We start from the raw sequence: 24,948 nt of genomic DNA, 5'->3' as shown, positions 1-24,948 counted from the left end.
TGATGGGCTCGAGTATAGCAGGGATTGTGGGGCTGGTGCGGGATCGGGCAGTGTTTCGTTCTGCTGTGCATGGGGTCGCTATGAGTCGGAAACGACTCGATGGCACTTAATAACAACAACAACAATCTTTCATCTATCTATCTACCTACCTACAAACCAAGAGGTAGAGGCACAATTGGGTGGTACAATTGGTTAGTTTGCTTGGCTGCTGACTGAAATGTTGGAGGTTGGGGTCCACTCAGAGGTGCTTCAGAAGAAAGTTGTGGCCATTTAGCTGCAAAAATAAAAATCAGCCTTTGAAAACCTTATGGAACATATTTCTACACTGACACACATGGGGTCAAATTGAGCTGGAGTCAGAGTCTAGTCAATGGTAACTGGTTAGTTGGTTGGGTAGAGACACAGGAACTAACATACCCCAACTTCCAGAATTAAGGCTTCTTGTCTCCCAAATTGAGTTGATCTTGACAAAATGGCTCCAAATCTAGGGAAATTTTGTACTTAAGAGATTTATGTTGTAGTTATCTTCTGCTGGCCAATCACATGTAATGTACTTTATGACACAGTCCTGATCTTGCTTTACTATGATGTATTTTCTTCATAGTTTCAAAATACTTTTTATTTAATTCTTTTACATGCTCAGTGAACAGAGGTAATGAATATATTAATTATTTTTAAAAAATTTAATAGAGTTTCAAATTGGTCTTCTAAAGAATAAAATAATTCCATGGTTCCATAAAGGAATAATACTTGTGTTCTTAAAGGAAAAAAAAAAAAGTGCTTTTTCAAAAAATGGTAGAAGGGGCTAATTATGTTGTCATGGTAGAGCACAACTTAGGCTTAAATCACCAAATCAGGCTGTTAGCAGGAAATAACTGCTCTGTACAGTCCAGTGCAGCTTATTTTGGAAGAAATATATTAGTCTTCAGAGATTTGGGCACTTGTTAAAAGTGAAAATACCTGATTTAGTGTCATGTTGTTGTTGCTGTTATGTGCTGTCAAGTCAGGCCCGACTCATAGCCATCCCTCCTTGGGTTTCCAAGGCAGTATCATTACAGAAGTAGATTGCCCCATTTTCCTTCTGAAGAGTGGCTGGTGGGTTTGAACTGCCAGCCTTCTGGTTAGCAGTCAAGTGCCTTAGGCACTATGCTACCAGATTTAATGTCATAGAACCCTAACAATTTGCCATGGCTTTATTTTCCAGTAATAGAATATCATATCTTTGCTGGCATTATTTTATTATTATTTATTTGATTTCAATTTAGCAACTCTAAAACTCAGCAGTTCAAACCCACCAACAGCTATATGGGAGAATGATGTGGCAGTTTGCTTCTGTAAATATTATAACCTTGGAAACCTTACAGTCCAGTTCTATTCTGTCCTATAGGGTTGTTATGAGTTGGAACTGACTTGACTGCAATGGGTTTGGTTCAGTTTTTATCATGGATTTTAAAGGTAAAATCCACAGTATATATTTAAGTTGAATGGTGTTTTAACTTTTTACTTACATTTCCTTCTCAAATATTTTTAAAGGAAAATAAAACAAATAAAAACATACAAACAGACAAAATTAACTACATGAAGTTCCTGCTATGCTTTGATTTGAAAGTGGAGAAATATTATGTTTTTGAAACTCTGTGGATGGACTAGACTGCAGAAAGAAAAGTTTGTTAAAAGTTTAGATTCACTATTTCCTAAATTCTCTCCCACAGAATGTAGAAATTATAGAACAATATCATTAATATCACATGCAAGTAAGATCTTACTGAAGATAATTCAGAAACGTTTGCAGCAGTATATTGACAGAGAACTTCCAGAGGTTCAAGCCAGATTCAGAAGAGGACGTGGAACAAGGGATATCATAGCTGTTGTCAGATGGATATTGGTTCAAGGCAGGGAATACCAGAAAGATGTTTACTTGTGTTTTATTGACTATGCAAAGGCATTTGATTGTGTGGATCATGACAAATTATGGATAACATTGAGAAGAATGGGAATTCCCGAGCACTTGATTGTACTCATGAGGAATCTGTACCTTGACCAGGAGGCTGTCGTTCAAACAGAACAAGGGGACACTACATGGTTTAAAATCAAGAAGGGAGTGCATCACGGTTGTATTCTGTCTCCACACTTATTCAATCTATATGCTGAGCAAATAATCCAAGAAGCTGGACTATATGAAAAAAAACGTGGTATCAGGATTGGAGGAAGAATCATTAACAACCTGAGATATGCAGATGATACAACTTTGCTTGCTGAAAGTGAGGACTTAAGGCACCTACTGATGAAGGTTGAAGAATACAGTCTGCAGTATGGATTACATCTCAACATAAAGAAAACAAAAATCCTCACAACTGGACCAATGAGCAGCATCACAATAAATGGAGAGAAGATTGAGGTTGTCAAGGAATTCACATTGCTTGGTTCTACAATCGATGCCAACGGAAGCAGCAGTCAGGACATTAGACGACGTGTAGCATTGGGAAAGTCAACTGCGAAGGAATTGTTTCAAGTGCTGAGGAGCAAGGATATCTCATTGAGGACTAAGATGCGCCTGACACAAGCCATGATATTTCCAATCGCCTGGTATGCATGTGAGAGCTGGACAATGAATAAGGAAGACCGAAGAAGAGTTGATGCTTTGGAGTTGTGGTGCTGGCGAAGAATGCTCAAAGTACCGTGGACTGCTAAAAGAACTAACAGATCTGTCCTGGAGGAAGTGCAGCCAGAATGCTCCTTGGAAGCAAGAATGGCCAGACTTCGTCTCACCTATTTTGGTCATGTTGTAAGAAGGGACCATTCCCTGGAGAAGGATGTCATGCTTGGTAGGGTGGAGGGTCGACGAAAGAGGGGGAGGTCTTCAATGAGATGGATTGATATGGTGGCTGCGATGATGGGCTCAAGTATAGCAGGGATTGTGGGGCTGGCGCGGGATTGGGCAGTGTTTCGTTCTGCTGTGCATGGGGTCGCTATGAGTCAGAAATGACTTGACGGCACTTAACAACAACAACATAACAACAACATTTCCTAAATATGTGACTTGCTAAAGTTATCTAACATGCCCATGCTTCCATTCTGTTATTTGCAAAATAAGGAAAATAAAAAGAACTTACCACATAGGAAGGGTGTCCCTGATTAGCACAAATGGTTCAGTGATCAGCTACTAGCCAAAAGTTTCAGGGTTCAAACTCACCCAGAGGCACCATGGAAGACAGGTCTGGAAATCTGTTTCTGAAAGGTCACAGCCTTGAAAACCCCATGGAGCAGTTTTATTCTGCACACATGAGGTCGCCATGAGTCAAAACTGACTTGATCACATAGGATTGCTATGAGAACTACAATAGTTAAAATGCATGAAAGGCTTAGAATGGTATTTGGTAAACTCTAAGTACACCATCAATACTGCAAAGAATTTTGTAAAGCAAGAAGAATGAAGATGATAGATTTTGATTTTGTTCCTGTTATTATTTCTTACTCTCTTTTTGCTTCCCAAAGAGCTAATATTTTTGTCCACCCTTAGGAATTTATGGAAAATTCACAATATCATAATTTGTATCCAGGGACAGAGCTTAGAATGATGTTTAAGCAAATCAGCTGAGGATAATGTTGGTAATGTCTTCAGTTGTACTAAGGTACTCAATCTCTTACTGCACTGAGTAAAAGAGAAGAATCTCAAGTGAACAAGTCCCTGCAAAAGAGAAGTACAATTTCAGCCACTCTTCTTCATTTCTGGACTTTGGAACATTCATAGGACAAATACATTTATAATCAGATAATCTTCTTAAAGGGCTTCTTTAAAAAATATGTATTTTAGAGCTAGATCTCCATTACAGAGAAGAGGAAGGAAAAACAACATATAAGCCCCTCTTTTATATTCATGCTGCATCTTTAGTTTCAGAAAAAAAAAAATGATTATATGTCATCACAATGTTTTTTAAGGTGTCTGAGGAATAAATAATAAGAAACATGCCAACTTTATGGATGAGGAAACTGGCATACCAAAAAGTTAAGGGTTTTTTTTTTAGAGTACAAAAGAAGAACACAATGATTGCAGACAGGCTTTTTTGCAAATAAACATTTTAGCCATAAACTTTCTTTTCATACAGCATAAAACATTACTTTAACGACACCTTTTAATCTCATGGGTTACCAGCCCTACCTATATCCACAAATAGATGACTTCCTTCAAAATATGAGCAATGAGACAGTGGTCTATCTATTGGATGTCTACCTTTCAGAATAAATATAGGCTATAAATGTCTACGGATTTGTTGGGACTTCACATAATTCAACTCCTGCTCATACACAAAAGCCAATATATTTTAAAAAATACAGACTGCCTTACAGTAATAATGAAATAAAAATGTTATCACGAACTATTTAGTTCAACTACTGAGCTTTTATAAAACAAAGAGAAATATACTGTTCATTTCTTTCTAGTTATCTAAAAAGGTCTAAATTATGCAATTAATCTCATTTAATTCAAAATAGGAGCCCCTGGGTGGGACAGTGGTTAATCAACTCTACTACTAACCAAAAGTTTAGCTTGAATCCACCCAGAAGCTCCTTGAAAGAAAAGGCTGGTGATCTACTTCCAAAATATTAGCCACTGAAAACTCCATGGAGCAGTTTTACTCTAACACACATGGGATCATCACGAGTTGAAACTGACTTGACAGCAATCAGCAACAACAGGATTCTAAATATAGACTCTGTAACTTACAGTGGTTTAACCAAACTAAAACCAAACCCACTGCTGATGAGTCAATTCGGACTCATAGTGACTCTATAGGACAGAGCAGAACTATACCATAGGGTTTCCAAGTCTGTAAATCTTTACAGAAGCAGACTGCCACATCTTTCTCCCACGGAAAAATGATATCCACAGAGTGGCTGGTGTGTTTTAACTGGTGATCTTTGGTTAGCAGCCAAGTACTTTAACCACTGTACCACCAAGGGTCCTTCCTTATAAATACACCAGTCATTATACTTAGGGCACACACTAATCCAGTACGACCTCATGTAAACTTGATCATAAATGTAAAGACTCCAATTCCAAGTAAGCCAAATAATGAATGCCATGTTTTCTCACTATCAGGGTTAGGATTTTTAACATATCTTTCTGGAGAACACAATTAAATTTATACTATATGACCCTTGTAAAATGTATATTCTTGTGGGGGAGACAATCAACATTAAAAAAAAAAAAAAAAAAGATGAAAACCACACCAAGAAAAATGAAGCATGCTGGAGTTGTGAGAGTGACAAGGTTGATGCCAGTAACTATTGGACTTACTTTAAGCTTTGGACTGATTTATTTAGTTCATCCCTCTGCTGAAAATTTGCATTTCCACCCCAACTCTACTGAATCAGAATCTACATATTGACAAGATCCTTTGGTGATTCTTATTTAAAACCAACCAACCAACCAACCTGCCATTGAGTTGATTCCAACTCAGGGTGACCCTATAGGACAGATTAGAACTGTTTTAAAGAGTTTCCAAGGCCGTAAGCAGACTGCCTCTTTCTTCCCTGGAGCAGCTGGTGGGTGTGAACTACCTACTTCTTGGGCAGCAACTGAATGCTTTAACCACCATGCCACCAGAGCTTGTATGTGATTCTTCTGAAACCAAAACCAAACTCATTGCCATCAAGTCAATTCTGACTCACAGTGACCCCACTGGGTTTGTAAGGCTATAAATCTTCATGGCAGTAAACTGCTCCAGCTTTCTTCCACAGAGTGGCTGGGGGTTCAAACCACCAACCTTTTGGTTAGCAGTCAAATGTCTTAATCACTATACTACCAGAGCTATGATTCTTATAGATCTTGTTAAAATGCAGATTCTTGTTAAAATGTAGATTCTGATTCAGTATAACAAGGATGGAAATGCAAATTCTCAGCAGGGAGTTGAACTGGAATTAACTGGTTTGAAGCCTTGATTTTAAGTACATTGTTCAGCATAGGCTCCTGTGAAGATCTGACATCTCAGCAGAGATCTTTATGAATGAAGAAAGAAGTGAGCAATGCTTAGAGTTGTGAAATAATATTCTAGGTGAGAAGGAACTGCAAATAACCTCAACCTGGGATGAGTTATTTCATTTTAGAAACAAAGAAGCTGGTGTGGTTAGGGCAAACCAAGCAACAGAGAGAAGCAGGAATCAAGGTCCATTACACTTCCATATTATACATTATAGTGCTCTTCAGTTCAGACAAGCCATGTCAATTGTATGATAGGTTCATGTGGCTCATATGAGACCGATAGGCTCTAGAATAATGGTAATGATGTACCAGGCACTGTTCTAATTACTTTGCATGCATTAGCTCATTTAATTCTTATACTACGTTATGGAATGTTATTATTATCCTCATTTTACAGGTGAGGAAATTGAGGGAGATTAAAAATCTTGCTCAAGGTTACACACGTGAGGGGATTGAGAGCTTTAACCCAATTAGTCCTACAATAGAGTTCATGCTTTTAACTAACATGCTGGATATAAATTAAGGAGGAGATGACAATTATTTTTATGTCAAGTAGCAGTTAACAACAACAAGCAGTTAACCAAAACGTCCTATTTTCTACATATGTAATGCTTGTAAGGTTACTGTTGTTGTTGTTAGGTGTTGTCAAGTCATCTCCGACTCATAGTGACCCTATGTAGAGCAGAACAAAACACTGCCTGGCCCTGTGCCAGACCCGCAATCCTTGCTGTACTTGAGCCCATCCTTGCAGCAACTGTGTCAATCCATCTTGTTGAGGGCCTTCCCCTTTTTTGTTGACACTCCATTTTACCAAGCACGATATCCTTCTCCAGGGAATGGTCCCTTCTTACAACATGACCAAACTAGGTGAGGCAAAATCTGGCCATTTTTGCTTGAAAGGAGCATTCTGGCTGCACTTTTTCCAGGACAGATTTGTTCATTATTTTGGCAGTCCATGGTACGTTCAGTATTTTTCGCCAACACAACTCAAAAGCACTGACTCTACTTTGGTCTTCCTTATTCATTGTGCAGCTCTCACATGCATATGAGGTGACTGAAAATACCATGGGTTGGGTCAGGCACACCTTAGTCTTCAAGGAGATATCTTTGCCCCTCAGCACTTGAAAGAGGTCGTTTGCAGGAGATTTGGCCAATGCAAGATGTCTTGTGATGTCTTGACTGCTGCTTCCTTTAGTGTTGATTGTAGAACTAAGTAATATGAAGTCTTTGACAACTTCAATCTTTTCTCCATTTACTGTGATGCTGCTTATTGGACCAAATGTGAGGATTGTCATTTTCTTTATGTTGAGATGTACTCCATACTGCACACTGTAGTCTTCAATCTTCATCAGTAAGTGCTTCAAGTTGTTCTCACTTTCCCCAAGCAAAGTTGTATCGTCTGTGTATCGCAGGTTGTTAATGAGTCTCCCTCTAATCCTGATGCCATATTCTTATTCATAGAGTCCAGCTTCTTTGATTATTTGTTCAGCATGCAGATTGAATATGTATGGTGAAAGGATACAACCCTGGATGCACTTCTTTCCTGATTTTAAACTATGCAGTGTCCCCTGATTCTGTTCGAATGACAGTCTCCTGGTCTATGTACCGGTTCCCCATGAGTACAATTAAGTGTTCTGGAATTCCCATTCTTCTCAATCTTATCCATAATTTGTTATGATCTACAGAATCAAAGGCTTTTGCATAGTCAATAAAACATAAGTAAACATCTTTCTGGTATTCTTTGCTTACAGACAAGATCCATCTGACATCAGCAATGATATCCCTCATTCCATATCCTCTTCTGAATCCACCTTGCATTTCTGGGAGTTCTCTATCAATATACCGCTGCAACCATTTTTGAATTATCTTCAATAAGATTTTACTTGCATGCAATATTAATATTATTGCTCAATAATTTCCACATTCTGTGGGATTACCTTTCTTTGGAATGGGTACAAATAATAATATCATATATTATTATCTATTATAAATGGGGATAATAATAACAACATCCCATAGCATAGTGTTGTAAGAATTGAATAAGCTAATGTGTGTAAAGTAATTAGAACAGAGCCTGGTACATCATTATCATTATTGTAGAGCTTATCTGTCTAATATTAGCCACATGAACCTATCAAACAATTTGTATGGCTAGTCTGGACTGAGAGCTCTGGTGGCATAGTGGGTAAGGCATTTGGCTGCTACCCAGAAGGTCAGTGGTTCAAATCCACCAGCTGCTCTGCAGAAGGAAACCAAAACCAAACCCAAACCAAACACACTGCTGTCGAGTCAGACCCAACTCATAGCACCCCCTCCTTGGGTTTTCGAGGCAGTATCACTGCAGAAGTAGATTGCCCAACTTTCCTTCCGAGAAGGGATTGGTGGGTTTAAACCATTAGCCTTCTGGTTAGCAGTCAAATGCCTTAGGCACCACGCCACCATGAAGATGGGGCAATCTACTTCTGTAAAGATTGACAGCCTTGGAAACCCAATTGGGGTTGCTATGAGTCAGAATTGATTCAGTGGCAGTGAGTTTGACTTTTGGTTTGATGGTGTTATGAAGGTGTTCTGGTAGTATAATGGTGAAGGCATTTGACTGCTAATGAAAGGGTTGGTGGTTCAAACCCACCAGCTGCTCACCAGAAGAAAGATGAGACAGTCTGCTTCTGTAAAGATTTACACTCTTAGAGACCCAAAGGGGGTCGCTATGAGTCAGAATTGACTCCTTACCAAGGAGTTCGCTTTTCAGTGGTATAGTGGTGAAAGCATTTGGGTGCTAGCCAGAAGGTCAGCTATTTGAATCTACCTGCTGCTCTGTGCGAAGAAGATGAAGCAATCTACTTCTATAAAGATTTACAGCCTTAGAAACCCAATGGGGCAGCTCCATTCAGTCCTATAGTGTCACTATGACTTGCAATCAACTCGATGGCAGTGGGGTTTTGATTTGGTAAGTGTAAATACACCAGATATAAAAGATTAGTATGTCATTAATACTTTTTAAATATTGATTACCATATGTTAGCTATATTGGGTTAAATAGAATACATTATTAAAATCAATTTATCTGTTTCTTTTCATGTTTTAAAATGTGTATATAAGCAGTCACCAGGTTGTGAATGGGTTTAATTCCTAACTATGTCCTTAAGTCATTGAGTAGAATTTGTATGTGAGTTGCAATAGGTGCATACAGTTCTTTGGGCTTATTTTTTTTTTAACGTTTTCTTGTGCTTTAGGTGAAAGCTTACATAGCAAAGTAGCTTTTATATCAATAATTCATACAAAAATTCTTTTGGGACAATGGCTGCCATCCCTGCAATATATCAGCACCTTACTCATTTCTTCTCTAGGGTCCCTATTTCCAATTGTCTGGTTTCTCTATCCTTTCCTGCCTTCTCATCTTTGGTTTTGGGCAAATCTTGGCCTTTTGGTCTCTTATAGTTGATGGCTTGAAGAGCACATTCTTACTGGGTATTGATTATTTTATAGGCCCTGCTCTTAATTGGCTGAAAGGTGGTCTCCAGGAGTGTCTTTATTTTCAAGTTAGAAGGTTGTCTTAGGACAGTAGTCTGAAGAGTTCCTCTAGTCTCTTTCAAACCAGTAAGTCTGTTTCTTTGTTTCTGTTTTTAATTTGATTTTAAATTTTATTCTATATTTTTACCCAATATAACCAGGACCTTCTATTGTGGTCCTAGTCAGAATGGTTGGTAGTGGCAGCTGGGCATCATCTAGTTTTTCTGGTCTCAGGTTTGAGGAGGCTGTGGTTCACATGGGCCATTAGTCCTTTGGACTAATTGCTTTCTTGAGTCTTGGTTTTCTTCATTCTCCTTTGCTCCTGGGAGGAACAGACCGATAATTGTTCCTTAGATGGCTTTAGTCTTACTTTAGTACAATGAAAGGCTCAAAGCCTTTTTAATGATTTTAAAACTGCACATGCAGCAAGTGAAGGTGATTGTGAAGAAGAAATTTATTGCAATTCGGGGTTTGTTCATTCATTTTAAAGTGAGGGCAAATGTACTGAGCATTAAAGGACAAGAAGGCCTTGTCCATAAGTCAGAAGTTTGTAATCCAGGGACTGCCTGTACTAGAGAATTGCATATGTGGCTCACATTATATTTCTATTGGACACTGCTGTTCTAAACAATGTGCTAGATACTATGTTGTTGTTTTTGGTGCCATCAAGTTGATTTCAACTTATAGCAACTCATGTGACTTAGCAAAGCTGCCTCACAGGGTTTTCTAGGCCACAACTTTATGGAAGCGGATCACCAGATCTTTTACTTGCAAAGCTGCCAGGTGGGTTCAAACAGCCAACCTCTTGGTTAGCAGCCACCATGGCTTCTCTTGCTAGACAGTACAAAATAACAATTATGAACAAGGCTTCATTTAAACCCACAGGAGGCTCACAAGGTAGTTCTGCTTGCAGAGAAAGGACAACGAGCTATAAGAAGAGAGCAGAGGGGCATCCTGATGACTCTTTTCAATACTTTTTCCAGAAACTATCATATTCTTTTCTATAGACGCTGGACTTTGTGATGATAGCTGTAATTTATTGATTTACACACATGATAAAGAGGAAATCCTTAGGAACTATCCTGACATTTCCAGGAAGATGGATGCTCAGTGCATATTAATCCCACTAAAACTCATGAATTGTAGGAGAAGAGTGACCCTATGGACTTCTCCTCCACCCTCAAGCATGGGGAAAAATTATAGCCAATTTTACGTGATTCAGCAGAGAATTCCAACCTCTAGGATTGACAGTTTACGTCCAGAATTTATGTTAGAGAATGAAGTAGTAAAAAGGAGGAGAGACTTTTTACTTTTTAAAAGTAAAATGTTAGTATCAGTAAGTTTCAAAATACAGATGTGTTGTTGTTGTTAGGTGCTGTTGAGTCAGCTCTGACTCATAGAGATCCTATATACAGCAGAATGAAACACTGCCTGGTCCTGTGCCAGCCTCACAATCCTTGCTATACCTGAGCCCATCATTACAGCTGCTCTGTCAATCCATTTGTTGAGGACCTTCCCCTCTTTTGTTAACCCTCCACTTTACCAATCATGTTATCCTTTTCCAGAGAATGGTCCTTTCTGTCAACGTGACCAAAGTAGGTGAGACAAAGTCTGGGCATTCTTGCTTCCAAGGAGCATTCTGGCTGCACTTCTTCCAGGACATATTTGTTTGTTATTTTGGCAGTCCATGGTACTTTCAGTATTCTTCACCAACAGCACAACTCAAAAGCATCAACTCTTCTTCTGTCTTCCTTGTTCACTGTCTAGCTCTCAGATGCATGTGAGGTGATTGAAAATATCATGGCTTGGGTTAGGCACACCTTAGTCTTCAAGGGAGATATCTTTGCTCTTCACACTTGAAAGAGGTCTTTTACTGCAGATTTGCCCAGTGCAATATGTTATTTGTGTCTTCACTCCTGCTTCTATTGGTGCTGATTGTGGAGCCAAGTGATATGAAATCTTTAGCAACTTCAATCTTTTTGCCATTTATTGTGATACTGCTTATTGGTCCAGTTGTAAGGATTTTTATTTTCTTTATGTTGAGATGTAATCCATACTGCAGACTGAAGTCTTTAATCTTCATCAGTAAGTGCTTCAAGTCATCCTCCCTTTCTTTAAATTATTATATCTGTTATTATGAGCCCTTATTATCATTCACTGAGCACTTGCTTTGTGCTAGGCAATAAGCCTCATGCTTTACAAGCTTCATCTCATTTAATCTTAAAATAACCCTATCATTTTCATTTCATGGTTGATGACATTACGGCTTAGAGGGGTTAAGTAACTTGACCAAGGTCACACTAGTAATTTAGGGTACTAGGATTGGAACATAAATTAATCTGGTCCTAAACCTTGTGCTCTTAACCATCCTCATTATCCTGCTTTTTTTCACATCATATTCCTTTCCCCAAATAACACAATTAACAACAGCAGCAAAAACAGGGATCTTAAAGCGAAGACACTTTCTTAAGAAAGACAATGTGCATTAATGTTTTGCTTTCATTACATTTTCTTACCTTAACATCTTGGAATTCTCCAGTTGAGCTTGGAATTTGCCTATGTCAAGGGAAACTTGAAGAAAAAGCCTCAGGAAACTGGTGGCTGTATTATCATAAGAATTCTACTCAGGACAGTCATTATAGTGTCAACTTGACTTCTTTTTTTATTTTTTATTTTTTAATTTTATTTTATTTATTGTGATTTGGGTGAAGATTTACAGAGCAAATTCACTTTCCACACAGCAGTTCACATATGCTTTGTCTCATGTCATTGACCACAGTTTACAATGCAACAGCTCCCCTCCCACTTCCTCCCCATAGTTACCACTTCCCAGTGACCATCCCTCCATACTCTCCTGCTCCCTGAGCTGTCTCCCTGCGCATAAGCAGCCCTTCCTTCTCCCATGATTGTTCTCTCCAGGACATGTGTCTACTTGAGGTAAATGTTTAACTCACATGCCTGTACATTGTTTGGCTGGAAACCACAGTTGTGGGTTCAATTCCAGACCTGAAGGGCAGCTAGGGGCCATAGTCTCAGTGGTTCCACCAGGCTCTATTGGACCAGCAAACCTGGTCCCCACCTTCTTTTTTTTGTTTCCTCCAAATGATTTTGAGTTTTGTTCCACATTGTTCTCCCTCTCTATCCAGGATCTCCTACATCCCTTCCAAGTGGATGACAGTGGTAGCCAGGCACCGTCTAGTTCTTCTGGTCTCATAGTTGTATAGGTTGCAGATCGGATGGTGTACCAGTCGCTAGGACTGATTGTTTCCATTAATTTTGTTTTTCTTCTTTCTTCTTTGCTCTTGGCAAGGAGAGACCCATTGTTGCATCTAGATGGCAGCTTGCTAGCTTTTAAGATCGCAGTCGCTACTCGCCAAAGTAGGAGGTGGAACAATGTTTTGTATAGTATGTTATGCCAATTGAGCTTAATGTTCCCTGCGACTATGGTCCCAAGCCCTCAGGTTCAACTACTCGGTCCCTCAGGGTAGCTGGCTGTGACCAAACAGTGACCACAACCTTGCCCCTTGTCAGCTCTACTATACACCTGGGAATTCTGATCATTCACATAAGCTTATAGGACCATTGTCTGCCAACCCTATATATGATCTTGGATACACTCCCCCTTTCATAGACATACCTAATCGTTTAGCTTGTCCACCTAACTATCCATCCATATACCTATGTTGCCTTCACTTACAACTCAGTACTGTATATGCAAAAGGGTTCATATTTGTTGTCTGTACTTCCCATGTACCTCCCTATGTCTTTCTCATCCTCAATGCTGCCATATTGGTCACTCACATTTGGTACATTAGGAGCTCTGGTAGCATAGTGCCTAAGGCACTTGATTGCTCACCAGAAGGCTGGCGGTTCAAACCCACCAGCCACTCCTCGGAAGGAAGGTTGGGCAATCCTACTTCTGTAGTGATACTGCCTCGGAAACCCAAGGAGGGGTTGCTATGAGTCTGGCCGACTCGACGGCAAACAACAACAACAACATTTGGTACATTGCCCTTCTCTTCACCCAAATCAATATGTATCTCTATCTATCTAACAGTGTCAAATTGACTTCTTGTAGAAGAAATTTCTCTCTGTGTGTCACAGGAGCTTCAGCTCCTAGCAAATTTGGCACATAAGGTCTCAACTCCTCCCTGGCTAAATCCTAACTTTCATGTTTTCATTTCTCCCTCTATCCTAATTGCCTTTGAAAGTTGTTTTTATATTTTACATAGTTTGAATTATGAATGATTTTAAGCATACAAACAACTATATGAAAAGTCAACATTCATTCTATTTTATACATTTCTAGTGTTGTTGTGATTAGGTGCTGTTGAGTTGTTTCTGACTCATACTGACCCTATGCACAGCAGAACGACAGAACGAAACACTGCCTGGTCCTGAGGCAGCTCCATGATTCTTGCTACATTTGAGCCCATTGCCACTGCCACCATGTCAATCCATCTTGTTGAGGGCCTTCTCCTCTTTTGTTAACCCTCCACCTTACCAAGCATGACATCCTTCTCCAGGGAATGGCCCCTTCTGACAACATGACCAAAGTATATGAGATGAAGTCTGACCATTCTCACCTCCAAGGAGCATTCTGGCTGCACTTCCTCCAGGACAGACCTGTTAGTTCTTTTAGCAGTCCACTGTACTTTCAGCATTCTTTGCCAACACCACAGCTCAGAACATCAATTCTTCTTCAGTCTTCCTTGTTCACTGTCCAGCTCTCACATTCATATGAGGCGATTGAAAATACCATGGCTTATAGCAGGCACACGTTTGTTAGTCCTCAAGGAGACATCTTTGCTCTTCAGCACTTGAAAGAGGTCCTTTGCAGCCAATTTGTTCAGTGCCAAAGGCACTTGACTGCTAACCAGAAGGCTGGTGGTTCAAACCCACTAGCCAGTCCTCGGAAGGAAGGTTGGGCAATCTACTTCCGTAGTGATACTGCCTCCGCAACCCAAGGAGGGGTCACTATGAGTCGGGTCCAACTCAAAGGCCCATAATAACAACATACGTCATCTGATGTCTTGACTGCTGCTTCCATTGACATCAATTGTAGAACCAATGTGAAGTCTTTGACAATTTCAATCTTTTCTCCATTTATTGTAATGCTACTTATAGGTCCAGTTGTGAAGATTTTTGTTTTCTTTATATTGAGATGTAATCCATACTGCAGACTGTATTCTTCTGTCTTCATCAGCAAGTGCTTCAAGTCATCCTCACTTTCAGCAAGCAAATTTGTGTCATTAGTATATTGCAGGTTGTTAATGATTCTTCCTCCAATCTTGACACCATGTTCTTCTTCATATAGTCCAGCTTCTTGGATTATATGGTGAAAGGATACAACCTTGACACACTCTCTTCTTGATTTTAAAGTATGCAGTGTTCCATTGTTCTGTTTGAATGACAGTCTCCTGGTCTATGTACAGGTTCCTCATGAGTACAATCAAGTGTTCAGGAATTCCCATTCTTCTCAATGTTATCCACAATTTGTTATGATCCACACAATCAAATGCTTTTGCATAACCAATAAATCACGAGTAAACATCTGGTATTCTTTGCTTTGAGCCAAGATCCATTTGACATTAGCAATGATATCCCTTGTTCCATGTCCTCTTGGAATCCAGCTGGAAGTTCTCTGTCAATATACTGCTGCAACCGTTTTTGAATTATCTTTAGTAAGATTTTATTTGCATGTGATATTAATGATATTGTTTGATAATTTCCACATTCTGTGGGATCACCTTTCTTTGCAATGGGTACAAATATGGATCTCTTCCAGTCATCTGGGCAGGTAACTATCTTCCAAGTCTCTTGGCATAATTGAGTGGGTGCCTCTAGTGGGGCATCTGTTTGTTGAAACATCTCAATGGGTATTCCATCAATTCCTGGAGCCTTGTTCTTCACTAATTCTTTCAGTGCAGCTTTGACTTCTTCCTTCAATACCATTTCTAGTGCTATTTCCTTCAATACATTTCTAGTAGTGGAGCTTTTTCAGGAAAGACCCATGGGCTCTCCATAGTGCTCCTAATGAACATAAATCTAATTAAATTAGAGGTAATTGCACTTATTTAACCTTAGCATCATGGTTATCTTCATCTGAGATGAATTTAAACTTTAAGTTTATTTGATGGCCATCTGTCAAGTACTACTGGGCAAAGCACCAAAGCTCACCTGAAGCAGGATAGACTAGAAAAATCCACAAGCTTTCTGGAACAGTAGAAAAGACTTGCTTGGTAGGAATCAGCTCTGACTGAGAAGCTGAAATTTAACTATTTTTTTTCCTATCATGATGTATATTTATGAGAGTACATTTTTATACATTTGATTGTGTTCTTTGGCCACATATATATGACTTTAGTCAGTAATGGATTACAAGCAAATGGCTCTTCAGTTTTATTTCATGAGGGTGAAAATATGCTGTGGATAAATGAATCTCTTACTAGAAGAAGCATTAATTTTCTTACTATTTGGAGATGTCAAGCTACATTTAAAAAGCAGGACATAAATAACAAAGTTTTATTATAAGATATATCACAGAGAAAGACTGGGATTTTGTATTTATATATTTAATATTTATCTGGAGCATAGGGATATAAGATTATATATATATATATATATATATATATATATATATATATATATATGATATTATATTTTTCAATAAGAAGCTCTGGTGGTGTAGTACCTAAGGCATTTGACTGCTAACCAGAAGGTTGGTGGTTCAAACCCAACAGCCACTCTGTGGATGGAAAATGGGGCAATATCTTTACATAATCTTGCTTCCTGAATGAGGATAAAAGAGTATTTAAAAATTACTTCTAAAAGTAAAAGAACATAAAGGTCAGCGGTACAAATATTAGAGCAACAATCCCCATTAAAGGTCGGTGAAAATTGGAGTCCAGTTACTACTACCGACTGTTACAATCAGAGCCACAATAGATGAACTGTGATATAATGGGAGAAAAATGTGGAACAGAGCTTCAAATTCCTAAAAAGAAAAGAAATAATCTGAGCAACTGGACTGGTTGAGAGTGGAGGACTCTCCAAGACTAGTAGCCTCCAGATACTCTTCATACTTTTAACTGAAACTGACCTGAGGTCACTTTGTAGCAAAACAACATATTGGCTCAGATAATAATGAGTATCACTTGTAAGTACTATGCTACATGCTCTTTAAAAAAACTCACCTACATGAGACCAAATGGTCAACAATTACTTTAGAACAAGGATGCGAACTTAAGGGCAGGGAAACTAGATTCATGGAAGTAGAACAACGAGAATGGAAATAATGAGAATGTTCATGTTTTTGAAGAATGTAACCAATGTCACTGAACAACTTCTGTAGAAACTGTTGAATGGCAACCTAAAGTGCTGTGTAAAACTTTTACCAAAAATGCAATAAAATATTATTAAAAAATCTTAAAAGAGTGAATGAAAATCAAGTAATTGTTAACCAGAGATCCATCCTCTGGAACTATGCAGCCTTTTAACTCAGAGTTTAGGCAAAGTCAATTTATATATCATGTATAGTGATGATTTCATTTATTATGCTTGATATTGATGAACTTAGAAAAGTTAGAAAAGTTTTCTATCATTGTGTCTTTTTTGGTTACAATTAATAGCTGATTTTCATTTCATTTAAATCCTTGACCAAAACAATTAGTTTAGTTTTAGAACAAATGTCTTTTTTTAACTTTATAATTAATAGATAAGTTTGTGGTAGAAGACTGTAGTGAATGCTGTAGTACACCACCAAGATACTCTTATAGAAATTATTTTATCTATAGGGAGCTCAGGTGGCATAATGCCTAAGGCATTTGACTGCTTACCAGAAGGCTAGTGGTTCAAACCCATCAGCCACTCCTCGGAAGGAAGACTGGGCAATCTCCTTCCATAGAGATACCACCTCAGAAACCCAAGGAGGGGTCGGCTATGAGTCAGAACGGAGTTGACAGCAATGAGTTTTTTTTTTTTTTTTTCCAAAGGGAGTGTGGTAGTGAGGGCTGTCAGCTTCTCTGACCTAGAATTGCCCTCAGTTGGGAACAAAGTTACAAACCGTGGTGTGTGTGTGGGGAATAGGAGTCCACATCCACAAACAGTCCTTGTGGAATAAAGACCTGCCCACATCCTTTGCCTCAAAGTTGGCAACTCAAAAGGGCCATCCATGCTCTGAGTTCTCTGTGGGTAATCATTCTTTGTACTTGACCTGTAGCTCATTTTTTCCTTTATGCCCAATTCTGCTGCCTTCACATCTCTACTCCGTAACTTGTTCTTAAAAGCACTCTTTAATACATTTCCTGTATGTAGGTCTCCATTTTAGAGTCTTCCATGGAGAATCCACTTAAGACAAAGATAATATCCCTTTACGTGTGTTGAAAAGGAAAGATTAATGTGGAACATTTCAGAAATCATCCTTAGAATTCTTTAGATCCTCAGTTCCTTAACTATTTGCACTCTGGGACAGTCTACTATTCCCTGTACTGTAGCTTTTTAGCTGTCTTCTTGCCTCTACTCTTGCCACTTATGACCTAACGTCACACAGCCGCCCGGGGTGATTCTGTTAAAATGGTAGTCAAATCATGAATTTCTATGCTGAGAACATTCCAAAGTGTTCTTATTGTTGTTATGTGCCATCGAGTCGGACCTAACTCATAGTAACCCCTCCTTAGGTTTCCAAGGCAGTATCACTACAAAATTAGATTGCCCAACCTTCCTCCCAAGAAGTGGCTGGTGAGTTGGAACTGCCAGCCTTCTGGTTAGCAGTCAAGTGCCTTAGGCACTTTCCTGGTTGCCTAGTGCATCTCTGACAAAAATATATACCACAAATGGGATGGCCTTAACAAACAGGAGTCTATTATCTTACATTTTGGAGGCTTTAAGTCTAAGTTCAAAGTGCCAGGCTCTAGGGTCTGGGTGAAAGCCCTCAACCTTGGGGTCCAGCTCTGTCTCCTGCTCTCAGCCCATTGAAGCTAGAAGTATTTCTTCACTCAGACAGCTGCTGGCTGCAGAGGCTGACAAACCCAAGGTTGACAAGTAAAAAGGCACAGTCCTGATGTTACCAAACCACATGGCAGACCATTAATTTAAGTCCACTGTAAGTCCCAAGGTTGGCAGAGCATGGCAGGCTGCTGAACAACAATGCAGCTACATGCAGGGTCCAAGCATGCCATAAGCTAGAGACTATCCCCAAGGCTTCTCCTTATACATAGGAAGCAGATCACATCCCAAAGGCAGCTACTCAGCTGCTTGTGGTAGAACCCACCATGGAGATGATTTCCAGTCTCATCATGGGGAATAACTACCATCAGCTGCCCAGCCACTCAACAAGGCCCAGCCAAGTAGGCATACAAACATAACTACCACAGATACTGTGCTACCAGAGCTCCCAAAGTGTTCTTACCTCATATTAAAAACCAAAGATACTACAAGGCCTATAAGGTACTACTCATCTTTAATCGCCCATACCCTCACCTCCAGGCCTTATCTCTCACTTCATCTAGGAATGTTCTCTCACTCACTTAGGTCCAGCCATTCCTCCCCCCTGCCCCATGGCACTGCCTGAAACCTGCCAGAACACTCCTGCCTCAGACCATTTGTATTTGTGCCACTTACTATCCCCTTGTGTTACTCCCTTCCTCTGCTTCTTCCAGTTTACTTAACTGTTAACCTGTTCCTGAGTCCTTCCATGGCCATACTCAGCATTCCATAACCCTCTTTCCTGCCTTATTTTTAAATAGCACTTATCATCTTCTCTACACCTGATTACTACTTCTTTTATTTAGAGTGTGCCTTTCCTCACCAGATCACCAGATGGTAAGCTCCATGAGGGCAACGATCATATATGTTTTGTTACTTACTTGCTCCATCCCTGATACCTCCAAAGCCCCTCAAACGAGTAAATCCTTACTAAATACTTGTTGAATAAGTGAAGTTTTTAAAATGATGAAGTATAGTAAGAGGATGGAGAAATGCTTTAGCTGGAACAATAGCTGGGAGGCAGGAAAATCAAAGCATTTCCAATCTAGTGTGACTGGAGTGTAGAAATCCTTAGAGGTTGGAGCTGGCAACATACACTGGATATGTAAACCATGACACATTATATGACAACTTAAGGAATTTGACTTTGTCTCAAAAACCACTTTAAAATGTTAAGTGTGGGAGAGGTGAGATGAGACCTGAGTTGTAGGAAGATTGCTGTTTGGTTACCTAGGGCCGCTCTAATAGAGAACACCATGAATGGGGTAGCTTGAACAAACAGGAGTTTGTTCTCTTACAGTTTTGGAGGCTAGAAGTCCAAGTTCAAAGTGCTGGAGTTTAGGAGCTGGGTGAAAGTCTCTTGACCTTGGGCTTCAGCTCTCCCTCTTGCTCCCTGCCCACTGAAGCTGGAGGTTTTCTTCATTCAAGCAGCTACTGGCTGCTGAGGCTGACAAATCCAATGTCAACAAGTAGAAAGGCACAGTCCCTATGTTACCAAACTACATGGCAGGCCATTAATTCAGGTCCATTGAAAATCCCAACATTAGCAGAGCATGACAGGCTGCTGAATGAAGACTTGGCTATATACAGTGTTCAGACGTGCCAAAAAGCTAAAGACCAATCCCAAAGCTTCTCCTTATATACAGGAGGCAGACCACATCCCCAGAGCAGCTACTTAGCTACTCACAGCAGATTCTACCATGGAGTTGATTGCCAGTCTCATCATTGGAAATAACTACCTTTGGCTGCCCAGCCACTTAACCAGGCCCAACCAAATTGACACACAAACTAAACTTAACTACCACAGTTGCACTTGTGGTAATAAGAAGGCAGGCGTAGCAAAGGAAAAAGACTGGAGCAGCCATGGAGATTTTGTCATAGTTCTAATCTAAAATTAGGGAGATAGGAAGAGGTGAGTAGAAAATTGGGAGAAGCATCAGAGGTAGGATTGACAGGACACAGTGACAGATTAGATATAAGTGATGATGCTGTCCATCACAAAATTAAATTTAGTAAAATGCAGACACTAGGGGTCTCAGATAACAAACCATATCACAAATTAAAGAGGTCTCATATATGAGGAAATTTCTGAATAAGCAACCTTATAGAGAGTTATAGAAACACTTATACTACTGAAGATGCAGATAATATTTATTGAGAAAAGACTTCTGCAGGAAGAGCTGAGGCCTACATCTCCCTCTTGGGATTAGTATACACATTAGCATATTAAAGTATCTGTAAAGTTTCACAATGAAGATACTTCCTTAATTTGGCAAGACAAGTATTTCTCACATTTATTTGATTCTGGAAACCTATTTTGTGAGTCACCGTTTAACCTCTCCCTGAACATGATTATTTCAGAAAGCGACACAGTTTGGAAAAGAATGATTACCTGTCAAATGCTTTGGGCAGCATTCCACCAGAGTTCCTATTTAGTTTGGTTTCACCAATGCACTAGAATAATTCCAAAAATAAATAGAGAAGCTTTGCCTCAGCAATTTCTATTTCCAGTAGCAAAATTAGCAGATAGTGTCTTAAACTGGCAGAACAGACTCACTGAGGCAAACACTTGGTTTTCCCATAAACCAAAAAAAAAAAAAACCTAACTCACTGCCATCGAGTTGATTCCAACTCATAGAGACCCCCACTGGGTTTCCAAGGTGGTATGTCTTTACTGAAGTAGATTGCCCCATCTTCCTTCCATGGAGCAGCTGGTGGGTTTGAACCACCAACCTTCTGGTTAGCAGGCAAATGCCTTAGGCACTGTGCCACCATAGCCTATTAAATGAAAGTCAGATTCTTTTGAAAGTAGAGCTAATTCTTTCATGTCCGTAAAGAAAAACTAATTAGTGCCTTGAAGCAGAAAAGAAAATGATATTCTGGAGGCTTAAGAAGACAGTGTGGCCCAAATGCTGAAATCTGGGAACAATTTTTGAACAGGATATTTGACCAGGGTTCTTTGATGCTAAAACAGTCAGAATCTAAACTTTCTCATTCTCCATCAGATTCCAAAACCCAAGGTGTCAGTGTGCTAGGACTTACAGGCAATGCGAACATAGGCCTTCCGGCTCTTCGTGGTGCCTGCTGAGCTCCATGCCACACACTGGCACCAGTAATCTTCAGGCCCAAAGAGTTCTTCCACTTGCTGGCGTGAAATCTCAATGCTTACTTCCCGGACAATGAGACCTAACAAGACAGGAAATTTTAAGTCAGGAGAAGGCATATAGTAAAGAAATACAAAACATCAGGCCATATTTTTGGTCCCCTGTGATCCTTCTGGAAGCCATACATCAATATACCAGATATTGCCTCTCATCTCCTCTGATTTTCTTCTGGCTCTACTTTTACTCACAACTTTTTTATCCTTGTATTTGATATTTCAAATCTTCTAGATTCATAAGAATATGAAAGTGGAATGGATTTATCACCCCACAAAATTACATCTTTCCCCATATCGCTTAACTAATATTCATTCTCCACCAATTTATCTCTCTCTGTAGAGTCAAACAGGAACTTATATATTTCACATTTTCTAAGGATTGTACCTCAATTATATAGGTTGTGGGTAAGACACCCACTGAATGTACACAGCTTTATACTACCAAATCTCCCTCTCACATGGATCGAGAGATATATATAAACCCATTGCCATTGAGTTGATTCCAACTCATAGTGACGACCATTGAGTTCCTAAGGCTATAAATCTTTATGGAAGTATATAGTCTCATCTTCCTCCCCATTGGTGAGTTTCAACTGCTGACCTTCTGATTAGCAGCCAAATGCCTTACCCACTATACCACCAGAGCTCCTTCATATATATATATATGTGTGTGTGTGTGTACATATATATATATATATGTGTGTGTGTGTGTGTGTGTATGTATATGTACATATATACACATATATATGCACACACATACATACTTATTTTACATATATAAAATAAGTTTATAAATTACAACTATTTATATATCTATATTTATATCTACATCTATAACTATATATATATTATATAATATATAAATAATTATATAATATGTACATATTATACAGTTATATATATATGTATATATATATATGTTTTTGTTGTTGTTGTGTGCTGTCAAGTTGGACCCGACTAGTAGCGACCCCTCCTTGGGTTTCTGAGGCAGTGTCACTCCAGAAGTAGATTGTCCCATCTTCCTTCCAAGGAGTGGCTGGTGGGTTTGAACCACCAGTCTTCTGGTTAGCGGTCAAATGCCTTTAGGCATTATGCTACCAGAGCTCCTAAATATTCATTATAATATCATCTAGTACTTCATAAGTATGTGTTAATTTTTTAGACAAATTAATTTAAGAGCTTCAATTTTTAAGGCAATTCTCTTTTAAGAGAAGAAATATTAGCCTTAGTTAACAAAATTCTGTTATGCTACCCAAAGAATATATGACTAAGGTTTTTCATGAATAATATTTTGAAAACCTAATGTTTCTGTATAATTATAACTAAAATCCTGTCAGAGACTAAATGACTTCCAATTAGAATATGCAAACATTTGGAATTTATTTCACAGCATTATGTAATCCCAAATAATAAAACTGAAATAAGTATCTGATATCATCCTGGAGGTCTTTACCTTGAGATACCAAAGGCTGTTTCAGGCAGTGTCTCTGTAATAGACCTCTTTGCCCTGAGCAAGAGGTATTACCTGAACTATTGTGAACAACTGCAGGTTTTTTGGAGAAGAATTCAGGAACTCCTGGAATATAGTCTCTGTTTTGAGGACTACACACACAGATACCCTAAAATTGTAGGATTATTTTCTGTGATTCAAGTATAACTGTATGAACACAGTAAAAACTCTGTAATATTATATTTATTTATTCATTCTTTAACAAATATTTACTAAACACTTATTATACAGAAGATATTGTTTTATAGTTGAACAACAGATTGAATAAAACTGATGTCAGTAATTTTACACTTAATATGGTAAAAATGGCAATGTTTTTGTTAAACATATTTTATCACAATTAAAAACCAGAAAGAAAACAAACTCATTGCCATTGAGTTGATTCTGACTCAGTGACCCTCACTGGGTTTCCAAGACTGTAAATCTTTTTTTTTTTTTTTAACTTTTTGTTGTGATTGGGTGAAACTTTACAAAGCAGATTCCTTTTGCATTCAACAGTTCATACACATTTTATTTTGTGACACTAGTTATATTCTCTGCAGTATAACAGCTCACCTTCCACTTCCCTCCTGTGGTTACCCTTTCCTTGAGTCCTTGTGTATGCATTTCTGCCTCCCTACTTTTTTCCACGTGCAAATGTTGCCCTGCTGATCTCCCATAGTTGATTGTACCAAAGAGTGCATCTCCTTGGTGTAGGCGTTCGGCAGTTAAGCCTATTTATTGTTTGGCTGCCAGAAGAGCTCCCATTTTTAATTTTAATTTTAATTTTCTTTTCTCATTGTTTGGGTGAGAGTTAAGCCACATGAATGAGTTCAATTCCCGGCCCAAAGAGTAACTTGGGGCCATAGTCTCGCAGGTTTTACCACCAGTCTCTGTCAGATCAGCAAGCTTAGTTTTTTTTTTTTTTATGATTTTGAATTTTGTTCCACATTTCCCCCCCCACTCTATATCTGTTGTTGTTGTTATGTGTTATGTCGAGTCGGCCCTGACTCATAGCGACCCCTCCTTGGGTTTCCGAGGCAGTATCACTACGGAAGTAGGATTGCCCAATCTTCCTTCCAAGGAGTGGCTTGTGGGTTTGAACCGCCGGCCTTCTGGTTAGCAGTCAAGTGCTTTAGCCACTATGCTACCAGAGCTCCTCCCACTCTATATAGGATCTCTAATTTTGATCCCTTTCCAACTGGTTGGCATTGGTAGCTGGGCACCATCTAGTTCTTCTGGTCTCAGGGTCATATAGGTTGAGGTTCTCATGGTCCATTAGACATTTGGACTAACTGTTTCCATACTCCTTTGAATTTCTTGGCTCTTCTTTGCTCCAGACAATGAAGCACACTGCCTCATCTTTCTTCTACAGAGCAGCTGGTGTGTTTGAACCATCAATCTTTTCTTTAACAACCAAATGCCTTAACCATTATTACACCAAAACTTCTGTCATAATTAAAGAAAGAAGATATTGTTCTAGGCATGTATGAACTCTGATGAGTGAGACAGTTATGGATCTTGCTCTCAATAAACTTACATCACTGTGAAAACTGAAGATCAAACCCACTGTTATCAAATTGATTCCAACTTATAGCAATTCCCACTGGGTTTCAAAGCTAGTGAATCTTTACGGAAGTAGATTTCCTCATCTTCTTTCTGAATAGCAGCTGATGCCTTTGATCAGCCAACCTTCTGGTTAGCAGTCAAATTCTTTAGGCACTGCACCATCAGAGCTCCTTACATTACTGCAAGGGTATTTATTAACCATTGGTTATACACTTAATTATTTAATTATAGTTTGGTTAAATTCTATGAAGGAGA

General features: G+C 39.0%; 1 protein-coding gene across 1 annotated transcript in view; it reads right to left on the bottom strand.

Moving 5' to 3' along the window:
* The window catches only part of UNC5C (unc-5 netrin receptor C), a 585,103-nt gene that overhangs the window by 172,799 nt on the left and 387,356 nt on the right, over positions 1 to 24,948 (bottom strand). Inside the window, exon 3 of the mRNA XM_007946393.1 lies at positions 21,518 to 21,661. Coding sequence (XP_007944584.1) covers positions 21,518 to 21,661 — 144 coding nt within the window. The remainder of the gene's footprint in view (positions 1 to 21,517; positions 21,662 to 24,948) is intronic.

The sequence above is a fragment of the Orycteropus afer genome, unplaced genomic scaffold (genome assembly GCF_000298275.1).
Source record: "Orycteropus afer afer isolate SDZICR_OR568_19922 unplaced genomic scaffold, OryAfe1.0 scaffold00159, whole genome shotgun sequence".
In the NCBI taxonomy this organism is placed as follows: domain Eukaryota; kingdom Metazoa; phylum Chordata; class Mammalia; order Tubulidentata; family Orycteropodidae; genus Orycteropus; species Orycteropus afer.
The sequence above is the reverse complement of the archived record's forward strand: the minus strand, read 5'-3'. Positions and strand labels throughout refer to the sequence as shown.